The sequence below is a fragment of the Hyperolius riggenbachi genome, chromosome 3, assembly GCF_040937935.1.
Source record: "Hyperolius riggenbachi isolate aHypRig1 chromosome 3, aHypRig1.pri, whole genome shotgun sequence".
Lineage (NCBI taxonomy): Eukaryota > Metazoa > Chordata > Amphibia > Anura > Hyperoliidae > Hyperolius > Hyperolius riggenbachi.
Genome location: NC_090648.1, coordinates 197,580,271 through 197,600,787, shown reverse-complemented (window position 1 = coordinate 197,600,787; position 20,517 = coordinate 197,580,271). Strand labels below are relative to the sequence as shown.

General features: G+C 43.8%; 1 protein-coding gene across 1 annotated transcript; it reads right to left on the bottom strand.

Moving 5' to 3' along the window:
• Window positions 1-2,066: 2,066 nt before the first annotated feature.
• Window positions 2,067-18,277, bottom strand: LOC137562257 (G2/mitotic-specific cyclin-B2-like). The gene is made up of 8 exons (XM_068273589.1): window positions 18,176-18,277; window positions 18,016-18,096; window positions 16,808-16,954; window positions 11,444-11,602; window positions 10,830-11,066; window positions 8,340-8,480; window positions 6,345-6,455; window positions 2,067-2,177 (listed from the first exon to the last, which is right to left on the bottom strand). Exons 1-8 carry the CDS (start codon window positions 18,275-18,277, stop codon window positions 2,067-2,069), a joined length of 1,089 nt encoding a protein of 362 aa, XP_068129690.1.
• Window positions 18,278-20,517: the final 2,240 nt, after the last annotated feature.

The window sequence follows — 20,517 nt, the reverse complement described above, 5'->3', positions numbered from 1 at the left end:
GGGCAAACATGTCAGTACAAAATAAACGCACTGCGGGCAACATGTCAGTACAAAATAAACGCAATGGAGGCAAACATGTCAGTACAAAATATACGCACTGCGGGCAAACATGTTAGTACAAAATAAACGCACTGCGGGCAAACATGTCAGTACAAAATAAACGCAATGGAGGCAAACATGTCAGTACAAAATATACGCACTGCGGGCAAACATGTCAGTACAAAATAAACGCACTGCGGGCAAACGTCAGTACAAAATAAATGCACTGCGGGCAAACATGTCAGTACAAAATAAACGCACTGCGGGCAAACATGTCAGTACAAAATGAACGCAATGGGGGCAAACATGTCAGTACAAAATGTACACAATGTGGGCAAACATTTCACCTGGAAAAAATAAAAGCATTTACTTACCTGACATAAGTCAGTTAGCCAGCCGGCCGGCCGGCCTCTGGTGTATGTGCGCAGCTCCCCGGGCTCACAGGCACTCAGGCAGGAGCAGGGCTACGGCAAGATGGCGTCCGGAGGCGGAGCCCTGTACTGGAGACACAAATAGTCTCCAGTACAGGGCTCCACCTCAGGACGCCATCTTCCCGTAGCCCTGCTCTGCCTGTGCCTGCCGGAGGACGACAATGCAGGCTGTCGGAGCGGGGCTGCGAGGAATGAACTAGTGCAGCGTCTAGGAGACGCTGCGGCTAGTTCATTGTACGGTGGCCTGAGTCCCGAGGTCGGGACGTCCCACTGCTAAAAGCGGGACATTTCCCGGGACCTCATGCAGCCTGGGACAGCGCCCCCGAAGGCGGGATGCGTCCCGGGTAAAGCGGGACGTATGGTCACCGTACCTAAAATGAGCAGCACATTATAGCCAGTACGTGTGCTCTACACATATCTGGCAGTGGCACCCATGTCCCCTCTCTCATCCACCTATCCCTGCAAGGCTGGCTCCCCTCCAACTGAGCGCTCCATCTCTGCTCTGATTCCTGGACCCCCCTGCCTGCTGAGAGGGGGGCGTGCCGCTCCTGGCTCCACCCCCTTTGTGATCCGAATCGTTCATTTTGATGATTTGGATGATTCGACTTACAAAAGAGATTCGGATGAAAGATCCGAATCGTTCATGATCCGGACAACACTACACCAGAGGGATCCAGAGCCTCTGAGGTATGGAAGAAGAATAGTTGATGGCTGCTGGATTCCAGGGGAGGCGAGATAAAATGTCACCACCTTGCTGCTGACTTCCTTTACCTCCTGGCAGCTACCCAGAGTCAGGCTCGGGATTACCACTCTTGGTTGATTTTTTCCCACCCCCCAAGCATGACTCGACTCCGAGTTAGTGCCAGAAAGGTTACATTTGCAGAGAAGCTTATCTGCAGCCATTATGCTGCTTTGTCATGAGCACACACTGAGCTAATGTAAATGGTTCAGTAAAAGATGTCATACTTGTTCATGTCCATGACCATCTCTCTCTGTGTGGAATACTCAGGTAGTTCTGTATTTTATATGTTCCAGCATGGTCAGACCCCATTGTGAATGAAGGAATGGGACAGCTTAAAAGGAGGGAGAGTGAAAAATAGATGGCATTCTGTAAACTAGTAGTGCATTCTGTAAACTAGTAATCACATTATTACTTCACTTTTGACAGGTTCCCTTTGAATAATTAGTGTAGTTGTATTATAAAGACGCTACTTAGAACAGTGCTTTTATTTAGAAAGAATGTTTAATAACACTATTTATAAACTGATTTATTTAAAGTATATTTACAAAGACCAGCAGTTCAGGAAAAAAGTAGAACATGACTAGACATTTAGATAATCCGAGATCCTAATTTATCTCCCAGTTGCTGCAGTCCAGTCATTCATTAAAAGGTTTTGCAATGGTTGCTTTAAAAGTTTTCATGATTGCTGAACATTGAATTCTTCAGTGACGTTGCAGTGACTTGATCACCAAAACTGCTTCCTTTTCTACCATTTCCTGGCACCGGTTGTGAATCTAAACACCTCAATCAATGGACAGGAGTGTGCGGGTACTCTAGGCTTAGATTAGGTAAAACATCAGTTCAGTTTTATGGTACTACAAGTCTTTCAGATGATTTGCAGCAAGGCTTAGTACAACATCGGAGCCAAGATGAGGGATTATGCTGATCTGATGCAGTTTTCTGCTGGAATATTTGTTCTTTACAAGCTGAAACAAATGAACAGGTCAGAAACTGTACAAATATTCAAAAGTAGTTTACAGCTCCAGTACTGTTTAAGGCTAGGTCCACACTTGTCCGCCGCAGATCCGATCTGTTTAAAACGAATCAGTTTTTGTAAACAATTTTTCTTTCTCTCCATTTTGAGAGAAATTGCTTTCTTTTTGCAGGGACGTTTCCAGTCCGTGGAAACATCCCCAGCCATGCTGGAAGGGGTAGCAGGCAGGAACGGGGGGGGGGGGGGGGGGGAGGGTAGCCCCCCTCGCTCACCTGGGTCCCCCCCTTTCCCACTCCTCCTCCAGCCAGTTTCATTGATAAAATCATGAAAGTATTCAAATGTAAGCCAAGCGGCAAACTTACTTCCTTGCGTTCCATCGCTCACCGTCACTTCCTGCAATGCCGCCCTCTGTAGTTCATTGGGTGGCATTGCAGGAAGTGACGGCGAGTGGTGGAACACAAGGAAGCAAGTTCCCCGCTGTGCCGCTTGGCTTATATTTGAATACTTTAATGATTTTATCAATTAAACTGGCTGGAGGGGGAGGGGGAGCGAGGAACCCGGGTGGGGAGGGGGGACGTCACGACTCCCCTCCCCACCAATGCCCCCCTTCTTTCCTGCTACCCCCTTCAGCATGGCAGCCCCCACCCTTGAGACACGGAAAATAAATCAGTTTGTGTGTCAAAAGATGCCTGTGTAGAGGGGGATCCGTTTTGCTATTACTTTTCACTACCCCTCCCTGTATCTGGGGTCCGTGAAAATGTTGCAAATCCGGACTGTCTGTTCAGGTTTTCAAAGCGGATCCCCCCTGAACGCAGAGGGATCAGTTTTTCTTTTGAGTGAAGGCGGTTGCTATTTTTAACATTGGTATCCATGGCTCCGGTTTTGACCCGGGCTAAAAACCAGAGCCACGGACATGTTTTTAGAACAAGTGTGAACCTACTCTAAAGGACCACTGTCGCGAAAAGCATAAAATCACACACGCACGCACGCGCGCGCACGCACACACACACACACACACACACACACACACGCACACACGCACACACGCACGCACACACACGCACACACACACACACACACACACACACACACACACACACACACACACACACTCCAGAGTAAAATGAGCCATAAATTACTTTCCTCCTATGTTGCTGTCACTTACAGTAAACAGTAGAGATCTGACAGAACCAACAGATTTTGGCCTAGCCCATCTCCTCATGGGGGGGGGGTTGTCAGGGTTTTCTTTATTTTCAAAAGCACTTAGTGAATGCTAGTAGCTGCTCTGTCCAACAGCCCAAAAAGTGTACAGCAAGCACGGTGGCTGACCAACATCTTTGTAAACATCTCTTTCAAGGAGTGTCTTTATAAAGAATAAAGGACATGCTGAGAATCCCCCATGAGGAGATGGGCTAGCCCAAAACTTGTGGGTTATGTCAGGTTTCTACTACCTACTGAAAGTGACAACATAGGAGAAAAGTAAATTTATGGCTCATTTTACTCTGAAAGAAATAGACTTCTTGGGGATATAGCGGTTGGCCTTCTTTCACCCAATTGATGCTGTATTTTTCAGCATGAGGCCTTAAAGGACAACTGAAGTCAGAAATATATGAAGGCTGCCACATATGTATTTACTTTTATAGAATACCAGTTGCCTGGCAGTCCTGCTAGTCTATTAGGATGCATTAGTGTCTGCATAATGCCAAAAACAAGCATGAAGCTAATCCTTCAGATCTGACAATAATGTCAGAAACACCTGATCTGCTGCATACTTGTTCAGGGTTTATGGCTAAAAGTATTAGCAGTAGAGGATCAGCAGGATAGCCAGGCAACTGGTATTGCTTAAAAGGAAATAAATATTCCAGCCTCCATATCCCTCTTGCTTCAGTTGCCCTTTAAGTGAGATGGATATGGAGGCTGCCATATTTACTTTCTTTTAAGCAATCCCAGTTGCCTGGCATCCTGCTGATCTTTCATGTACCAGTATTGTCTGAACCACATAACTGAAACAATCATGCAGCAAATCCAGGCAAACTTTAGTCATATATCTGATCTGCATGCTTGTTCAGGATCTATGGCTAAAAGTATAGAGGCTGAAAATCAGCAGGACAGCCAGGCAATTTCCTGTCCCCAAATGTGATCAGATGTTAAGCTACATATGAACTTTCAATAGTTGTTACTCAGAAAGGATTAGTGTACAGACATACTGTTCAGCAACCTGTTCTATTGTATAGATAGGGGAGGGGGAGAACAATATGGGTTGATCATTAGTGATCCAAAATGACATATCACATGGCATATCACCAGTAATGTCATCAGTGGGGTCAGGGGACACGTGTTCACACACTAGATTTTCTTTCTACAAATATCTTCCTGGCTGACAGTGAGCTAGTGAAAATCCAAATGAATTCACCTTTCTTCTTGCTTGTCATCTGCTGCACTTTTCTGTCAAGCTCTTCAATGATTGCCAGTAACCCAGGGGATCCACTTTAAACTTTTAACTCTTAACCCACAAAGCTAAATTTTTCTCCCTTGTACATCTCCTCTTTGTTCTCCAAACACTGTCCAAAGCACAACCTCTCTGAAAAAAAACATATTCTTTCCTCCCCTAGAATCACTGATTTTTTGAGTATTTGCTCGAGAAGTTTTGAATGTTAAAGGGGAACTGAAGAGAGGTATATGGAGGCTGTCATGTTTATTTCCTTTTAATCAATACCAGTTGCCTGGCAGCCCTGCTGGTCTATTTCTCTGCAGTAGTATCTGATTAAAACCAGAAACAAGCATGCAGCTAGTCTTGTCAGATCAGACTTATAAGTCTGAACCACTGAAACACCTGATCTGCTGCATGCTTGTTCAGGGGCTATGGCTAATAGTATTAGAGGCAGAGGATCAGCAGGGCTGCCAGGCAACTGGTATTGTCTAAAAGGAAATAAACATGACAGCCTCCATATACCTCTCTCTTCAGTTCCCCTTTAAAGAGTACCAAGAGTTAAAAAAATAAATCCCAGCTATGGTATATAAGCATGCTTTTCAAAAAGTACAAATCCTTAATCATGCTACTTTTTCTATCGAATTGATCATAATGGAAGTATGGTTTATGCTACCGCCAGCTTTAGCATGTAGTGTGGGTCATGGTCTAGAGGGTAAGACAGATACCTACTACACACTAGGTCCTGGGTTCAAATCCCAGCTATGGTATATAAGCATGCTTTTCAAAAAGTAAAAATCCTTAATCATGCTACTTTTTCTATCGAATTGATCATAATGGAAGTATGGTTTATGCTACCGCCAGCTTTAGCATGTAGTGTGGGTCATGGTCTAGAGGGTAAGACAGATACCTACTACACACTAGGTCCTGGGTTCAAATCCCAGCTATGGTATATAAGCATGCTTTTCAAAAAGTACAAATCCTTAATCATGCTACTTTTTCTATCGAATTGATCATAATGGAAGTATGAGAGAGAGAGAGAGAGAGAGAGAGAGAGAGAGAGAGAGAGAGAGAGAGAGAGAGAGATTTTAAAATTTTTCCGACGGAATTCCGTATAAGTCGCTCGTCATAGCTCTGAACTGTACCTTTTTTTTGGAGGGACGGTACCTCTTTGGAAACCAAATCCCCCCCTTTTCGCTCATTTGGCCCTTTTTCAGGTCTGATGTACAGATATATGTAATTACATCTTTTGCTTTTGAATTTTTAGTGGTCTGCATGGCTATGGGTGTGGCAGAGGAGGTGTGGCAGGAGCGTGTCTAAAAGTGGCCCTCTTTCTTATCTCAAATCATTGGAAGGTATGCAGGTGGGTGTGGCCAAAGAGCTTCTGAACGCTTCGGCTAGCCAAGCGGGCAGAATTTCTAGGTCTAATGATTTACAGACGGGCAAGGTGAGTTATTATCCCTACCACTCACTGATCCTGCCAGCACAGACACAGAGCCTTACATCACAGGCTCTGTTATACATAGTTTTTACTGTTGGTACACTAATTGATTTATTAGAGGCATGAGCAAGTCCTCTGAATTGAGGATAATGGAGCAGTTGCTCTGTTTTCCACTACAGTATAGCCTTGTACAGGAGAAAAGGTTGGTGGTACTTCTGCCTACTCCATAAATGATCATCATCTTTTCACAGTTTGTATAGCAAGATATCATAATAAAAAGTAATACTTACAGCAAATTTAGTCATGTTATTGTTAATCCTAACTACATTCTTGGCCATATGTTGCATAACTGGGACAAGACTGTCTTCTGTGTAGCCAGTACAGTACTGTAATCGTTGTCCCTGTGAGAGAACAGAAGGCATAACATCAGCATGCAAAATGCCATTGACGCTAGGACAGACAATGTGTTTTTTTAGCATTAAATCAAGTGCTAGATTTTTCCTCTTCTTGTTTGTGCCACATTGCATTGTCTCATCACTAGAAATGATCATCAAGATAATCATTTTTCCAACTTACAACAAGATTTAATGTACAGTAAATTGCATGCAGTATGGAATTGGGCCAGTCAAATACCGTTGCTACGGGCCTCTCCCTGAAGTACTTCCAAGAGTAGTGGACTGAGGTGGCTACAATGAAATAGAAGGCCAGACTGCATCCTCCCACTCTTCATTTACATTTCCTAAAACGATTTCTTCCACTCGGATTTTCTTCCCTTTCCTTTAAAAGAAATATTTTTCTTCCTCCCCTAACTTGCAGATGCATTTCTGCTCTTCACAAGGTTCATATTATACTTCCTTTCTTACTGAGTGGGGCACACTTGCTGTATGCAGATTTCCTTTCAATCTCAACATGCTTTCTGCCAGGATTGCTGCTTTATCCCCAAATCCATATTCCACTGCTTTGGATCATGGGAAATGTAGCATTTCATTCAACTAACCAGATAGATTGAGTATGTCATTATGATAACACATATATAACACAGAGACACCGGGAGCCTGTATGGTGTAGTACGTTCCAAGGATATAGGTGTCGAGTCAGTAGGAAATGTGGTACTCACAAGGATGGGTTGCAAGATAAGTGACCACTAACTGCACTTGTGGAGGATAACCGCCTCCAACCGGGTACAGGTCACCGCCTGTATAGGCCGCTCTGCAGGAGGAGGACACAATGTAGAGGCGCCCAAGTATATAAAATAATTAAAGATTAAAAACAAGTGAGGTGGTTCACCTCATTCACGGCACCACTCATGGTACAGTAAGAAAAACAATTATTTAGCACAAGGCAATGCGTTTCGTGAGATCGAACTGACTTCATCAGACCAATAAAGGTAGCCATACACTGGTTGATTTGCCATCAGATCGACCAACAGACAGATCCCTCTCTGATCAAATCTGATCAGAAAGGGATCGTATGGCTACCTTTACTGCAAACAGATTGTGAATAGATTTCAGCCTGAAACCGATTCACAATCTGCTGAGTTGCCGCTGCTGCCTGTCCCCCCGGCATACATTACCTGAGGCTGGCTCCCGGGCGTGATGTCCCTGTCATGTGGCACCTCCGGCATCCGCATATAACTTACGCTATCACACCAATGACAGCGGAAGTTCAAATAAAGCGCCCTCTATTTGTACTTCCGCTGTCACTGCAGTGACAGCGGAAGTTATACGAGGATGCCGGCACAGTTATTGGCATGATGAAGTCAGTTGTCACTCACGAAACGCATTGCGCTAAATTATTTTTCTTACTGTACCGTAAGTGGTGTTATGAATGAGGTAAGCCACCTCACTTGTTTTTATTTTATATACTTGGGCGCCTCTACATGTCTCTATCCATAAAAATAGCATTTGTTCCCCAGTCCTATACACACTAACCTTAAATATACATCAAGTGCACTGCTTTAATAGCTCTAACATCATCACCATCAACTTTTAATTGGTGAGATTCTGATAACAACCCTTCCCCTGATACTATCCTTAGTGCCCAACACAAACCTTTTGCCTAAACTGTTGCTAACAATAACTATACTGAAAACTACTACACAATCAGTAGACAAATCTAAACCTGAGTAATTGTACCCTCAGGGTAACTATCTTCTGACCAAATGTTCAATCCTTTCCTATCAGTACCAGTAATGCTAATAACTGTATTCTGCGGTACCATGTTGAGACAATCCAAATCCTAAACAATATCAGAACATCATGGATTTGTTGTCCTTAAATACTTACCCATGCTTTGCAGCTCAATATTTTTTGAGTTAGGCATAAAGCAGCAGCTGCAATTATGGAGGGCTGGTAATGAACCATGGCATAGTCCAGCAAGGTGAGCTCTATCAAGTATTTTGCAAGGGTATGTTGTATTATGTCAGCCTAACAGAAAAAAAGAAGAAGACCACTAATTTGCTAAATTACACAACCAAGTAATCCAGACATAAAATACAGACACCTTTTACCAAAGCTAAGAAATACGTTTGTGAAAATAAATACGTGGGAACTGCTCCTGCTGAATTGTTTTCAATGGTGCAAAGTTCAGACTGGTCAGTGTCTTCCATATGCTGACTTCACTACCTGTTCAGTCAGTGTCCTGGAACCAAACATGCAACCAGTGCTATCTGAATAAGGATGTGTGAGCACGGTTTTGTGAGAAGCAAAACTGTACCCGCTCATGTTCAAGGAGGAGGCTGTGGCAGAGAGAGTTAATTTACCTGTATGACCACCTCTTGCCGCTGGCGCTCCATTCTGAGCTTCTGATGTCAACTAGGAAGTATCGGGAGAATGGAGAGCTGTAGCAAGAGGCGGTCATACAGGTGAGTGAATGCTGTCTGCTGCAGCCCCCTTCTTGAACACGAGTGGGTACAGTTTTTACTTCTTGCAAAACTGCTTGCGCAACCCATATCAAACTCTCACCAAGAATCTACCATGTGTACGGGGGCCCGATGTGCCACCAAGAGATTCAAAGTGCCAGATCATCTTGGCTGAGCCCATAGTTCCCCTCCCACTTCTTTTTCTTGAAGTGGATCCATTGCACCGCCCCTTTGTGAGTATACACCTTTACTAGGCAGAAACAGTATGTCAGCTATAAGGGCATGGTCACATTCACTCAGATTTGTATGCGCTAACATGACCCAGTTGGTAACCACTACATGGTATAACCTTACCAATAGCTCCAATTAAAAGGCACAGAGAGCTCTCAGGCATGAGGGCGCACGCACGGCCAAGCCCTGGCTGGATTACTGGGCCAGATAGTGGCAGAATGGAGCCGCCAGAGAGGGCAGTGAGAGACTCTCCATGGACCCCATGAGGCTGGAGGAAGTAAAGGGAAGTATAAATACAGGCTAATCTTTGAGGTCTGGTACACTTAAAAAAAATAATAAAAGGAAACTGGAAAGGATATTTTAAAAAACATATAGAGATTCTTTCAGTGACAGGCTTAGTGACGTGGTCTCTCCCTCTGCTCAGTTGGGCTGTGCTAACAGCTGATTACTCTCTGTGTTGTGAAGACAAAGCCTGTTCTCTTAATGCAGGTTCAGCAGCAAGTACTGTTATGTGCTGTGGAAGGTTTCAGGTAAACAGACAGCTTTCACGTTTTTGGTGATTCACTATCCATCCTAAATCTCTTAGCTTTTCTGGCATAGACAGGGTATTGGTCATTGCTACCAAGAGTACTGTATGTTATGCAAGGGATGGAAATTATCCCCTTTAACCTGAAATAGTTAGCTACCTCCACCATTACTTTGATGGATGCTGTGTCAGAGTTGCAGAAGGGCTGACACTCAATGTTGGCCGAGGCACTGCGGCCTGGATCTGTCAGCTGCAGTGTGTTCCAGCATGAAGATTCTCAATGCGGCTTGTAGAAGAAAACCGCTGTACACCAAAGCAGAGGAAGCAGTCTATTAACCCTGGAAAATGGCTGTAAGACTGTTACTCCCTAATGCATATTTATCTGTGTGTGACTCTGAAGCAATACATTCAAAAAGCATATATTTTGGTGCACAGCACATTTTTTTTCTGCAAGCTGCCCATTGGTGGATACTCTGGGAGCAGCAGTCAGATCAACGGGGAGAACTTTGAAGATGTAGTCCATGGATGTGGGAAAATCTCTGTACTAACATCTATTCTGTACTCACATCTATGGACTACATCTCCCAGCATGCATTGCAGTGGGCACATGACTTTGCCAGGGAACTTCAAAATATGGCACAGCCAGAGTATGTGCTGTGGAAAATTGCTGATCCCATCCCGACAGGGGCCAGAGGAGTAGCACCCTGCATTTAAGTAGTGATGCTAACCCCAACCCCCACCACTGCAAGATTGACTCCTTCATGTAGAAGGGGGGCTACTGAGCAGCACCTGTAGGTAATGTAACTTAACACCAGCCCCCCACAAAGCAAACAGTTACAAACCTCCCTTAGGGGAAGGGCCATTTTAAATATTTTTTTTAAAAGGAGGTGCTCATTTCCCTTTAAGTGAAATACCACATTTGAATATGCGCCCTTAATCCACTAATCAAAATAAAACATCTACCCTAGTGGTAGGTAGGCACACTTGGCTGAGGCAGTTCTACAAAAAAAGCCATACATAACATCAGATGCACATATCTGTCACCATGTTGGCAGAATCACCACATTACATTTTAATGAATAAATTATCAAACTAGTATACCAAGAACAGCACAGGGACACCCTCCTTATATCAGCATAAAGCAAGAGTGCTACTTACATTAGAACACTTTGATGCTCTCCGAAGGAAGTGTAGTGGTGATGGTTTTCCCAAATCAAATTTTAATTTGCAAAGTATTGTCATCTCCATCTGTTGGATCTGGGCCTTGGAATAAGTCTTGTCTGTTATATACACAAAGTCTGCAAGTTCTGGAAAAAACATTTCTTCGTATTTTGAAGCCACAAACAGGGATGCAACGCCCACCAACTGATATTCCTTCCTCAGCACAGGATGTACCTATTAAAAAGTAAATACAGGTATACTCAACCAAAGACAACGATGTATATAGTTCTTGCAATATTAATTTGCTTAAATCAAGGATGTCCAAACCTTTTAGGCCAAGGGCCATATCGCTGTTCTTAAGAGTGCTAGGGGGCCGAACAAGCAAAATGAATACAATTTTTGCTGATTGCAGTTAGGTACACTATGCCAAAACATTTCCAAGTGGCTGTTACTGCTGCTATTAGCCCATGCATGCTTCACTGCAGCTACGGTCTGTGGGTTGCATAGAATTAACTGTAGAGAGATTTGGGGGCCACCAGAAATGGCTCGATGGGTCACATTTGGCCCCTGGGCTTGAGTTTGGACATGCCTGGCTTAAAGGTGCTACTTACTTGAAGAAAACGATCCATAATGGCAACAGCCATATACAAAGTCTCTGGCAGTAGATGGAATTTGAAGTGAACTTGCATTATCCACTCTATGAGTATGGCTCTCATATGTTCAGTGATCTCTGTTCCTTGGAGGTAATTTGGATGCACTGAATGCTTGATCTGGTTGAAGAAAAAATAAAGTTATCTATTGATATAACACTATCTTCAGTCATGTCAGTAACAGTCCCTCACAATTTAAATAACTATTACAGTCAAAAGCCAGTTTCAGGGAGAAGGGGGTGGGGGGACCTATTAGTTTGCTTTGGGACTAGACAAGACAGAAACATTGTGAGACCGTGCAAACTGCATATACAGTAGTTTCCTGGATATGAGGTACAGTATATAGGTAATTTTTTTCTCTCTTTCCTTTGAGTAAATTCTTCCTATTTTAAAGTAAGCACAAATAAAAGAGTAAATGGAAGCCAAATCCACAAAATATACAATAGCTGAAGCTCAACTGTCAGCACAAAATTAATTAATTCATTGTATGGATGGTATATACCAAACCACTGTAATAAAGGCAAATACACAAGGATTCGGACGCTTTTTTTTTGTTTTTTTGTGTGCTTCCAACAATCGCATCAATGCATCAAATATATAGATACACTCACTCCCCCAAGAGAGTGGGGTGGACACCATATTGACAGCTGTGTCTTATGCATCCATCTAAACCACTCCTGAATATTCACAGTGGTGCTTCAGACAGTATAATGGTATTGCTTACGCGATGGAATTATATTGTAGTGGAATGTGCATGGGTGCATTATCAGTGCAGTGAGACGGAATCCATTGCCATAAAGCAGTGCATGCATGCAGTGGGGTACCAGATTATGCGCATGGTAATCGTTGCAGTGAAGCATACTTTTCATATACTGTATGCACTGCTTGCACAATGCAACTTTTCCCCTCCGTTGTGTTTTTACAGGATGTGTAATGCAACGCCCCACTGCGAACAGAACCTTTAGGGCTCAGACACATAATAAGGGCTCGTTCACACTAAGGACGTTGTTGCCCTTTTATTCAAGCGCAGGCAATTTTAAAACTCTCCCTAAAAACGCTTGTGCAATGATCCCCTACAAAAGAATTCACATGTGAGCGGTTCGTTTCCGATCCACTCAGCAAAGCGGTGCATGTACCTTTTTTGAGGAGATTCCGCCTCAATGGAAGGTATAGGAAACCCGCTAAGCGCTCACAAAATCGGTTTGTGCAGTGACTGTGTTCGCGTTTTTAAGAATTAAGATTACATTGTATTTATTCTTTTCCAGGTCAAAGAGTTCACATCTGAGCGGTTTGTTTCCGATCCACTCAGATAAGTCCATAAATGTCCAAGGAAGTCCCACTACACCAAGAGGTAGGGTGAAGTAGAAAAAATACTTTATTGTAGCCAATTTGTATATGGGTTGGTGGGAGGAGCTCCGCATCTTTGGGGAGTACAACCCCTTTTCTGATTCTTTGTTTTGGTACGCTAGATATATAGATGATCTGCTGCTGGTGTGGAGGGGCCCTGAAAGTGATTTGCCCGGGTTCCTTACTTATTGTAATGACAATGATTTAAAATCTGTCCTTCACGATGTCCCATAATGCCACACAAATTAACTATTTGGATCTCCATTTGAGTGGCTGTGCTACATCACGGAGGGTATTAACTAAAACATTTAGAAAAGAATGTGCTGGCAATTCGTTACTATTGGCCACTAGTTGTCATCCGAGACATACACTGCAATCAATTCCATACGGGGAAATGATCAGAGCGGCAAGAAACTGCTCTGATCCGGCTATGTTGCAGCAAGAGCTGGATTTGGTACAATCGAGACTTCGCGATCGCGGGTATCATGAGGACAAAATCCTGAGAGCAAGAGATCAGGTCCTACGTAAAACAAGGTCAGATTTACTTACTCCCAGATCCGGTTGCAGGAACAGGCAACATAATAAAGGGGTTAGTTTTGTTACCTCGTATAGTCTGGAATATAACCAAATTGTCAATATCATTAAAAAATATTTGCTTGTTCTTCATTCGGATCCTAAACTTCATACTGTTTTGAAGGAGGGTTGTGGCTTTTCTTCAAGGCGTGCCCCTACTTTGGGAACCACCTTGTCTCCCAGTTTATTTCAGAGTACACATAGGCCTAAACCTACATGGCTCACACATACAGGTTCGTATAAATGTGGCTATAGTACCTGCAGATACTGTAGGGTTCATGACCAGACACGAGAAATTATCTCACTTTCCAGACACAACAATTATGATATGAGACAGTATATTAACTGTCAGACCTACAATGTTATATATTTAGTCACTTGTACGGAATGTGAGATACAATATGTAGGATGCACCACGCGTCCTCTTCGCCAAAGAATCTCAGAGCACTATAATGGTGCCAGGCGATGTCTCAAGAACAAAACTTATTACGCACGCATCTAGTGTATCCAAGCACTTTTTTATGTCCATTTAGGCAATATGTCTGGGTTTAGGTTCCAAGGTATAGAAAGAGTAACACCCTCATTAAGGGGAGGAGACCTATATAGCAAGTTATTGAAGCGGGAGGCCTTTTGGATCTGGAAATTGGGGACCCGTTCCCCCTTGGGATTAAACTCCCAATTAGACCTTCATACATTTTATGATAAATGAATACATTGATGTGTTGCATATATATGTGTATATAAATGGGGCCTGCTTTCTTTGTTTGCAACCTTCCCAAATTTTTTTTTTTTTTTGCATCCCCTGCTTCCCCCCTTTTTTTTTCTGCATCCCCTGCTTCCCTTGCCCATCCTTGCCTCCCTTCCCTGTCTAATAGTCATGCATTTTGTCCAGATACTACATGTTACCATTACATTTATATATGACAGGTTGCTATAATCTGATGCAGTATATTGTGTTTTTATGCAGATTTTGTTTTATATTTATATATTATAGTGGTATACTCCACTTTTAGCTTTTTGATGCTTGTACCTTTAAGCCTAGAGGTTCGTATACACGTCCGATAAAGATCATTCGTTACGAACGATTCGTGACGTTTACACGATATTCAAATTAGACTGAAAAGATCGTTCGTAATGAACGATTGTGTACACACGTGAACGATATAAGTATAAAGTACTGAACGACGAACGATAAAAAAATGCGTGCGCAAACGGAAGTGACGTTATGACAGGCAATAAGAACATGCGTTATCGGACGATCTTTGTACACACTGCAACGATTGAACGATTATCTTTCGAAAAAATCCGCCGGGTTGGATCGGTCCGATTGAACGATAACGATCGTTATCGTTCACAAAAACGATCGTTCACACTTTTTGAACGCACGATTATCGTTCCGATTGTCGTTATCGTTCGTTTTTGAACGATCGTTATCGTACGTGTGTACTCAGCTTAAGACTCACACCTTTAAGGGTGTGGTCTTGTATCCTATATAATCTGTATGAACACCTGTCTTGGCAAGCTATGATTAAGGAGCCATACATCGCTCCGATACGCGTGAGCTTTTTACTTGTACACTGGTGATGGATTAAGATGGATTTACAATAAAGTATTTTTTCTACTTCACCCTACCTCTTGGTGTAGCGGGACTTCCTTGGACATTTATGGACTTTTGGCATTGATCTCCCTGCTCCCATCTGTGTACACACGTAAGTGTAGCGGTCTACCCTTTCGCTTTGCATCACTCAGATAAGTGGTGCATGGGCCATTTTTGAGGCGATTCCGCCTCAATGGAAGGTATAGGAAAACTCAGCGCTCACAAAATCACTTTGTGCAGCGACTGCGTTCGCGTTAAGAATTAAGAATACATTGTATTTATTCTTTTCCAGGTCAAAGAGTTCACTTCCTGACTTGCGTCAGGGAGTGAATTTAAAAAAGCTCTGGAAAAGTGCTTAAAAAAGCGCTTTTAACAAAAACGCAACGCCCGCCCAAGCGCCGGGAATCAAAAAAAAAAAAAAAGCCCAATGCGAGCGCTAACGCGATCGGAACGCAATGTGAACAAGGCCTAAGTGCTTTTCTGAATGTTTTGGCCAGAGCTTTTTGAGAGCTTTTTAAAAACCGCTCCCCATTGACTTACATTAAAATCATGATTGCGGTAAAATCATGAAATTTTACAGCGATTTTAATGTAAGTCAGCGGGAGAGTTTTTTAAAAAGCTATAAGAAAGCTCTGGTGGCCAAAAAGTGCTTAGAAAAGCACAAATAGGCCTTGTTCACATTACAGGTGTTTTTATTAAATTTTAACCGCGGCCAATTTTCAAAATTGCCCTGAAAGCGCTTGTACAATGACTCTCTATGAGAGAGTTCATATCAGAGCGATTTGTTTGCGATCTGCTTTGAAAAGCGGTGCTTGAGCCATTTTTGAGGCGATTTGCCTCAATGGAAGGTATAGAAAAAAAATGCAAAAAAACTCTCAAAATAGCTTTGGCAAGCGATTGCTTGAGCGTTTTAAAAAATAAATTGTATTTATTGTTTACGGATCAGAAGACGGAAGCACTTACAAAAATGCCCACAAAAACGAGCAAATGTGCAGAAAATCGCCGGAAATCGATAAAAAAAAAAGGCAGGAAAAAAAGCCCACCGTGGACGGACACGCGAGCCAAATGCAATGTGAACAAGGCCTCAGTGTGTCTGAGCCCTAAGGCTGCTTACACACAGGGACGTTACAGGCGCACGCTAGTGCGCTTGTAACGCTCCCCCAGCACACAGCAATGTAACACAAGTGGGCTGTTCACACAGCCCACGTTGCGTTACATGTAACGCTGCACGTTCTCCCAAAAGTGCAGCATGGTACGGCGTTAGAGCGGCTATAGCCGCGTTAGACTGTTTGCACATGCTCAGTGGGGGGCAGAGAGGAGGCGGGGAGAGCCAGCTACAGTAGCCGCGCACATAGCTACTTAATATTCACTGCACTGGCGGCCGCTGATTGGCCGGCGGGACCACGTGATGCGGAGTGTCTCGCTCCGCATCACGTGGTCCCGCCGGCCAATCAGCGCCACTCTGGGAGACCTTATAGGGATAGAGCCGCCTAACGCGGCTCACTCTACTGTCCTATCTTGCAGCACCATACGTTGTTAGGTGCACGTTATGTGACCTTAACGTGGCACCTAACGCAACGTCTTGGTGTGCAAGTAGCCTAAAGGTCTGTATCTTTTCCCTTCGATTGCTCTAAATTCTTATGATGGTAGGCAGTTTCATCAAAGTATTATTATGTAGAAAGATTATGGTTATCTTTGAAAATTTCTCTTCATGTATTTTTAGTAACCATTTGTTGAAATAACTCAATACTTTTACTAAATTATACGCTTAGTTCTCACTCTTCACAGAAAATATCAATGTGGTTAACCTCCAGTTCTTTCAGATGAGCATATATGTCTTCCGCATATTCACTGCACATATAAGGATTTTTGGCATCTTCATCGTTATGGGGTTCAACATCATTCAGAACTTCAGAAAATGCTTGGCATAGTGCTTCTTCTTTCATTATGATATCCTGTGAAGAAGTATATGTAAGTGAGGGCATCATATTATAGGAAAATACATCTACGCTTACAGACAACGGTAACTAATAGGGTTCCAGACAAAGGTAGAATTTCCATTAAAGGGAACATGAGAGGAAAACAAGAGTTTGCTTTCTTAAAACAGAAAGAATTTGCGATAATTCAGGTTGGAGTGAGCTTGAGAGGTCTCCCAGTGCATCACTGCCGAATATATGCAAATTAACCATTGTTGCCCTTAGAAGCTAAACAGACCTCCAGAACCACTGGAATGTAATGATGTGTCAGCTTGTTGTTGGGGGGCGGGGGGGGGGGGGATGCCTATACTGTGGGTGGTTACGTATACTGGGGGGCATCTTTCGTTACCTGCCTTCACTGGGGGCATTTTACTGGGGGGGGGGGGGGGGGGAGGGCGCACAAATTATGTGCCACAAAAACCTCAGCAACACCCCTGGCCTCCACTTCTCACTACAGCTTTACTTTCACTGATATACTAAGCCACTAAATTCTCAATCAGGGCTCGTTCACATTGCGTTTCGTTCGTGTGGCTGTCCGCGTTGGTCAGTTTGACTGTTTTTTTTCCCGATTTGTGTGCGTTGGACATTTTTGTTAATCGCTTTTCTAAGCGCTTTTGCAGAGTGATTGTATTTTTTTCACTTCCTCCTGACGTCAGGAAGTGATCTCTTTGATCCGCAAAAAAATACAATACAATGTATTTATTCTTAAAAACGCGAACACAATGGCGGTGTATTTCTTTTGTGAGCGGTTGCGCTTTCCTATACCATTGAGGTGGAATCGCCTCAAAAATGGTCCATGCACCGCTTAACTGAGTGGATCGGAAACAAACCGCTCAGATGTGAACTTTCTCATAGAGAATCATTGCACAAGCGCTTTCAGGGCGATTTTGAAAATCACCAGCGCTTAAAAAAAAAAGACAAAAACGCCCCTAGTGTGAACGAGCCCTCACAGTAGATTTTTTTTTTCTCATGTGCAAAGAGAACAAAAAGAGCAGACAGACCCCTTGACCACCACATAGATCCCACACATCACACCTTACCTTGAGCTGGACTTCAGCTGTACATTCTTGCTCTGTGGCCTCTTGTTTTATACGTATGACTGGTTCTAATGCCTTATAGTGCTACAAAACAAGTTTCAGAAGTTGCCTGAATTCTTTCATTAACAGAATGTAAATGTGTTATATGTCATTTCGCACTCACCTTGGTTGGCTTGCTTACCGGCACCATTGTCCCATTACAGAGTTCTCCTAGAGGTGCCCTATTGCGAGTTGCTTTGGTTTTCTTTATTCTTCCTCCGGCCATCGCATTTTCAGTTTCCCAGACCTAAGTCAGACAATAATTATTTCACAATCACTGTCCTGTTGTTCAGGCACACTAGCAATCGATCGCGATCAGCGCTTGTTTAAGCAATGTACCACAACCACTTGAGAATTGCGGCAAAATGCTACAGGCAACACGGTTTTTGTTTGCAGTTAATCACGAAACGCCCCACAATCGGCGGCGGTCAAATCACTGCCACAGGGTTATAATTGCGCTAGCTCTTCGGGGAATAGCAGAAATCGCCCCCCTAATCGCCGTAGTGTGAATGGGCCATTAGGCTGACATAGATCTGTCCTTGCATCGTGGATGCGGCGAAAACTTTACTTTCGTCACACCGCGTCGTTATGACTTTCATCAGGCTGCAGTGGGGTGCAGTAAAAATACTGCACCAGCCCAGTGTGAAAACACCCTCAATGAAATCACCCTAAAAATGCTGCAGGCACTGCAATTGCGATTTTGGCAAATTGTAATTGCTCCTATGGAATCACTGCAATAGGATTATATTAGCCTAGCCGGCAATTCCTTGAAAGCGAAAATCGCAGCTGAAACCAGGGATGAGCAACGGATGAAATCCGAATGACTTTCATCCAGCTAATTAAAGAGACTCTGAAGCGAGTCTCAATTCACTTTTTTAACTTGTAGCCATGTTAAGCACTATAAGCCCTGCTAAACCGCCGCTATCCCGCTGGCAAAATGGGGGGTTTATACCCCCCAAATCCACTCTGCAAAATCCACTACTTTCTTGGTCGTGGATTTTGCTGCCCCGGGAGGCAGAGCTGCAGCTCTGCCTCCATGCACGTCAATCCACCGCGGATCTCCGCCTCTCCCTCGCCCCTCTCTGTGAAGGAAGATTGAGAGGAGCGAGGAGAGGCGGCGATCCACACGCCAAGAGGCAGAGCTACAGCCATAAGCTCTGCCTCTATGAGGAAGCGCTCCCTGGACACAGCAGAGGCTATTTGTGGGGTTTTGCCACGGGATAGCGGATGGTTTAGCAAGGCTTATAGTGCTTAACATGGCTACAAGTTAAAAAAAAAAAAAAAGTGAATTTAGACTCTCTTCAGAGTATCTTTAATGCAGCTGAACGGCACCTCCCACGCTGCGTTCAACTCGCTGGTCACGACTACAAACACTTCCTCCTTCCGGGTTGAAGGAGGAAGTGTTTGTAGTCACATGAAGCAGCTTAGAACACAGGGTGGGCGGATAAAAGAAGGCGGCTGCTGGGTAAGTGTAAACCCCCCCCACCTGCATTAATTAGCCAGATGAAATCCAAATGAAACTCATTCGGATTTAGGCTTCCTTTTCACGAACTGTTGATAGGCAGTGAAATGCCTCTCAAACTCTCTCAACTGCTCACTGCTTGCTGAGAACACGGCTCAACAGTTCGTGGAAAGGAGGCCTTAATCCGTTGCCGATCACTGGCTGAAACCGCTCTTGTGGATCCCAGGCCTAAGGGCTCTTTTACACTACATGCGATTCAGATTCCCAATTTTGATCTGATTTTACATGGTATTCCGATTTTTGATGTGATAAAAAAAAAGGTCCTGCATTCTGCGGTTTTCTTCTGTATTGCTAGCATTCAGAGAAAAATCGGAAGGGCAAATTGGAATCAAACGGAAATTCCACTATACACCTGATCTGAAAATAGGAAAACTTGAAAATATCAGCAAGGTGTCCATTCGAACCTGAATTGCCAGCGTTATGTATTGTTAACCAGTTATTAAGTACACACACAAAAAAATATTGATCGGAACGGCTCACAAATCCCAGATCAGCATACAATGCTAATTCCAACAATTTGTTGGGCTGAAATCCTATACTTACCGTGTAGCATTAAAAAATACAACTACTGCATGTTAACCTCCTTAGCGGTATGCCCGAAACTGTGTCAGGCATACCGCTCTGTGGCCCCAGGAGTCCCCCATAATAAAATGTTTGTCCCAAATGAGTGTAAATCCTTTAGCTAGGACTAGGCTAGCTAGTTCAAGTGTCGGGCACCCGCCGCTCCTCTGCGATCCCCCCGTTTATACATTACCCCTCTGGATCCGGCGATCGCACAGCCTCCCGGCACAGCTCTGGTCTCTCTATGGAGAGGATCGGGTTTGCGCATGACTTCATGTGCGATCCTCCCCATAGTGAAGACTGGAGCTGTCCGGGGAGGCTGCGCCGGTCGCGGGATCCAGGCTGGGTAATGTATAAACGGGGGAACAGGGGGTGCCGGGCAT

What these genes read in the sequence shown, in the direction of transcription:
- LOC137562257 (XM_068273589.1), bottom strand. Translation starts at nt 18,277, where the DNA reads ATGGCCGGAGGAAGAATAAAGAAAACCAAAGCAACTCGCAATAGGGCA. An exon ending in CGGTAAGCAAGCCAACCAAG is followed by an intron (nt 18,097 to 18,175) that starts GTGAGTGCGAAA and finishes CTTGTTTTGTAG; the next exon opens with CACTATAAGGCATTAGAACC. An exon ending in CAGCTGAAGTCCAGCTCAAG is followed by an intron (nt 16,955 to 18,015) that starts GTAAGGTGTGAT and finishes ACTTCTTCACAG; the next exon opens with GATATCATAATGAAAGAAGA.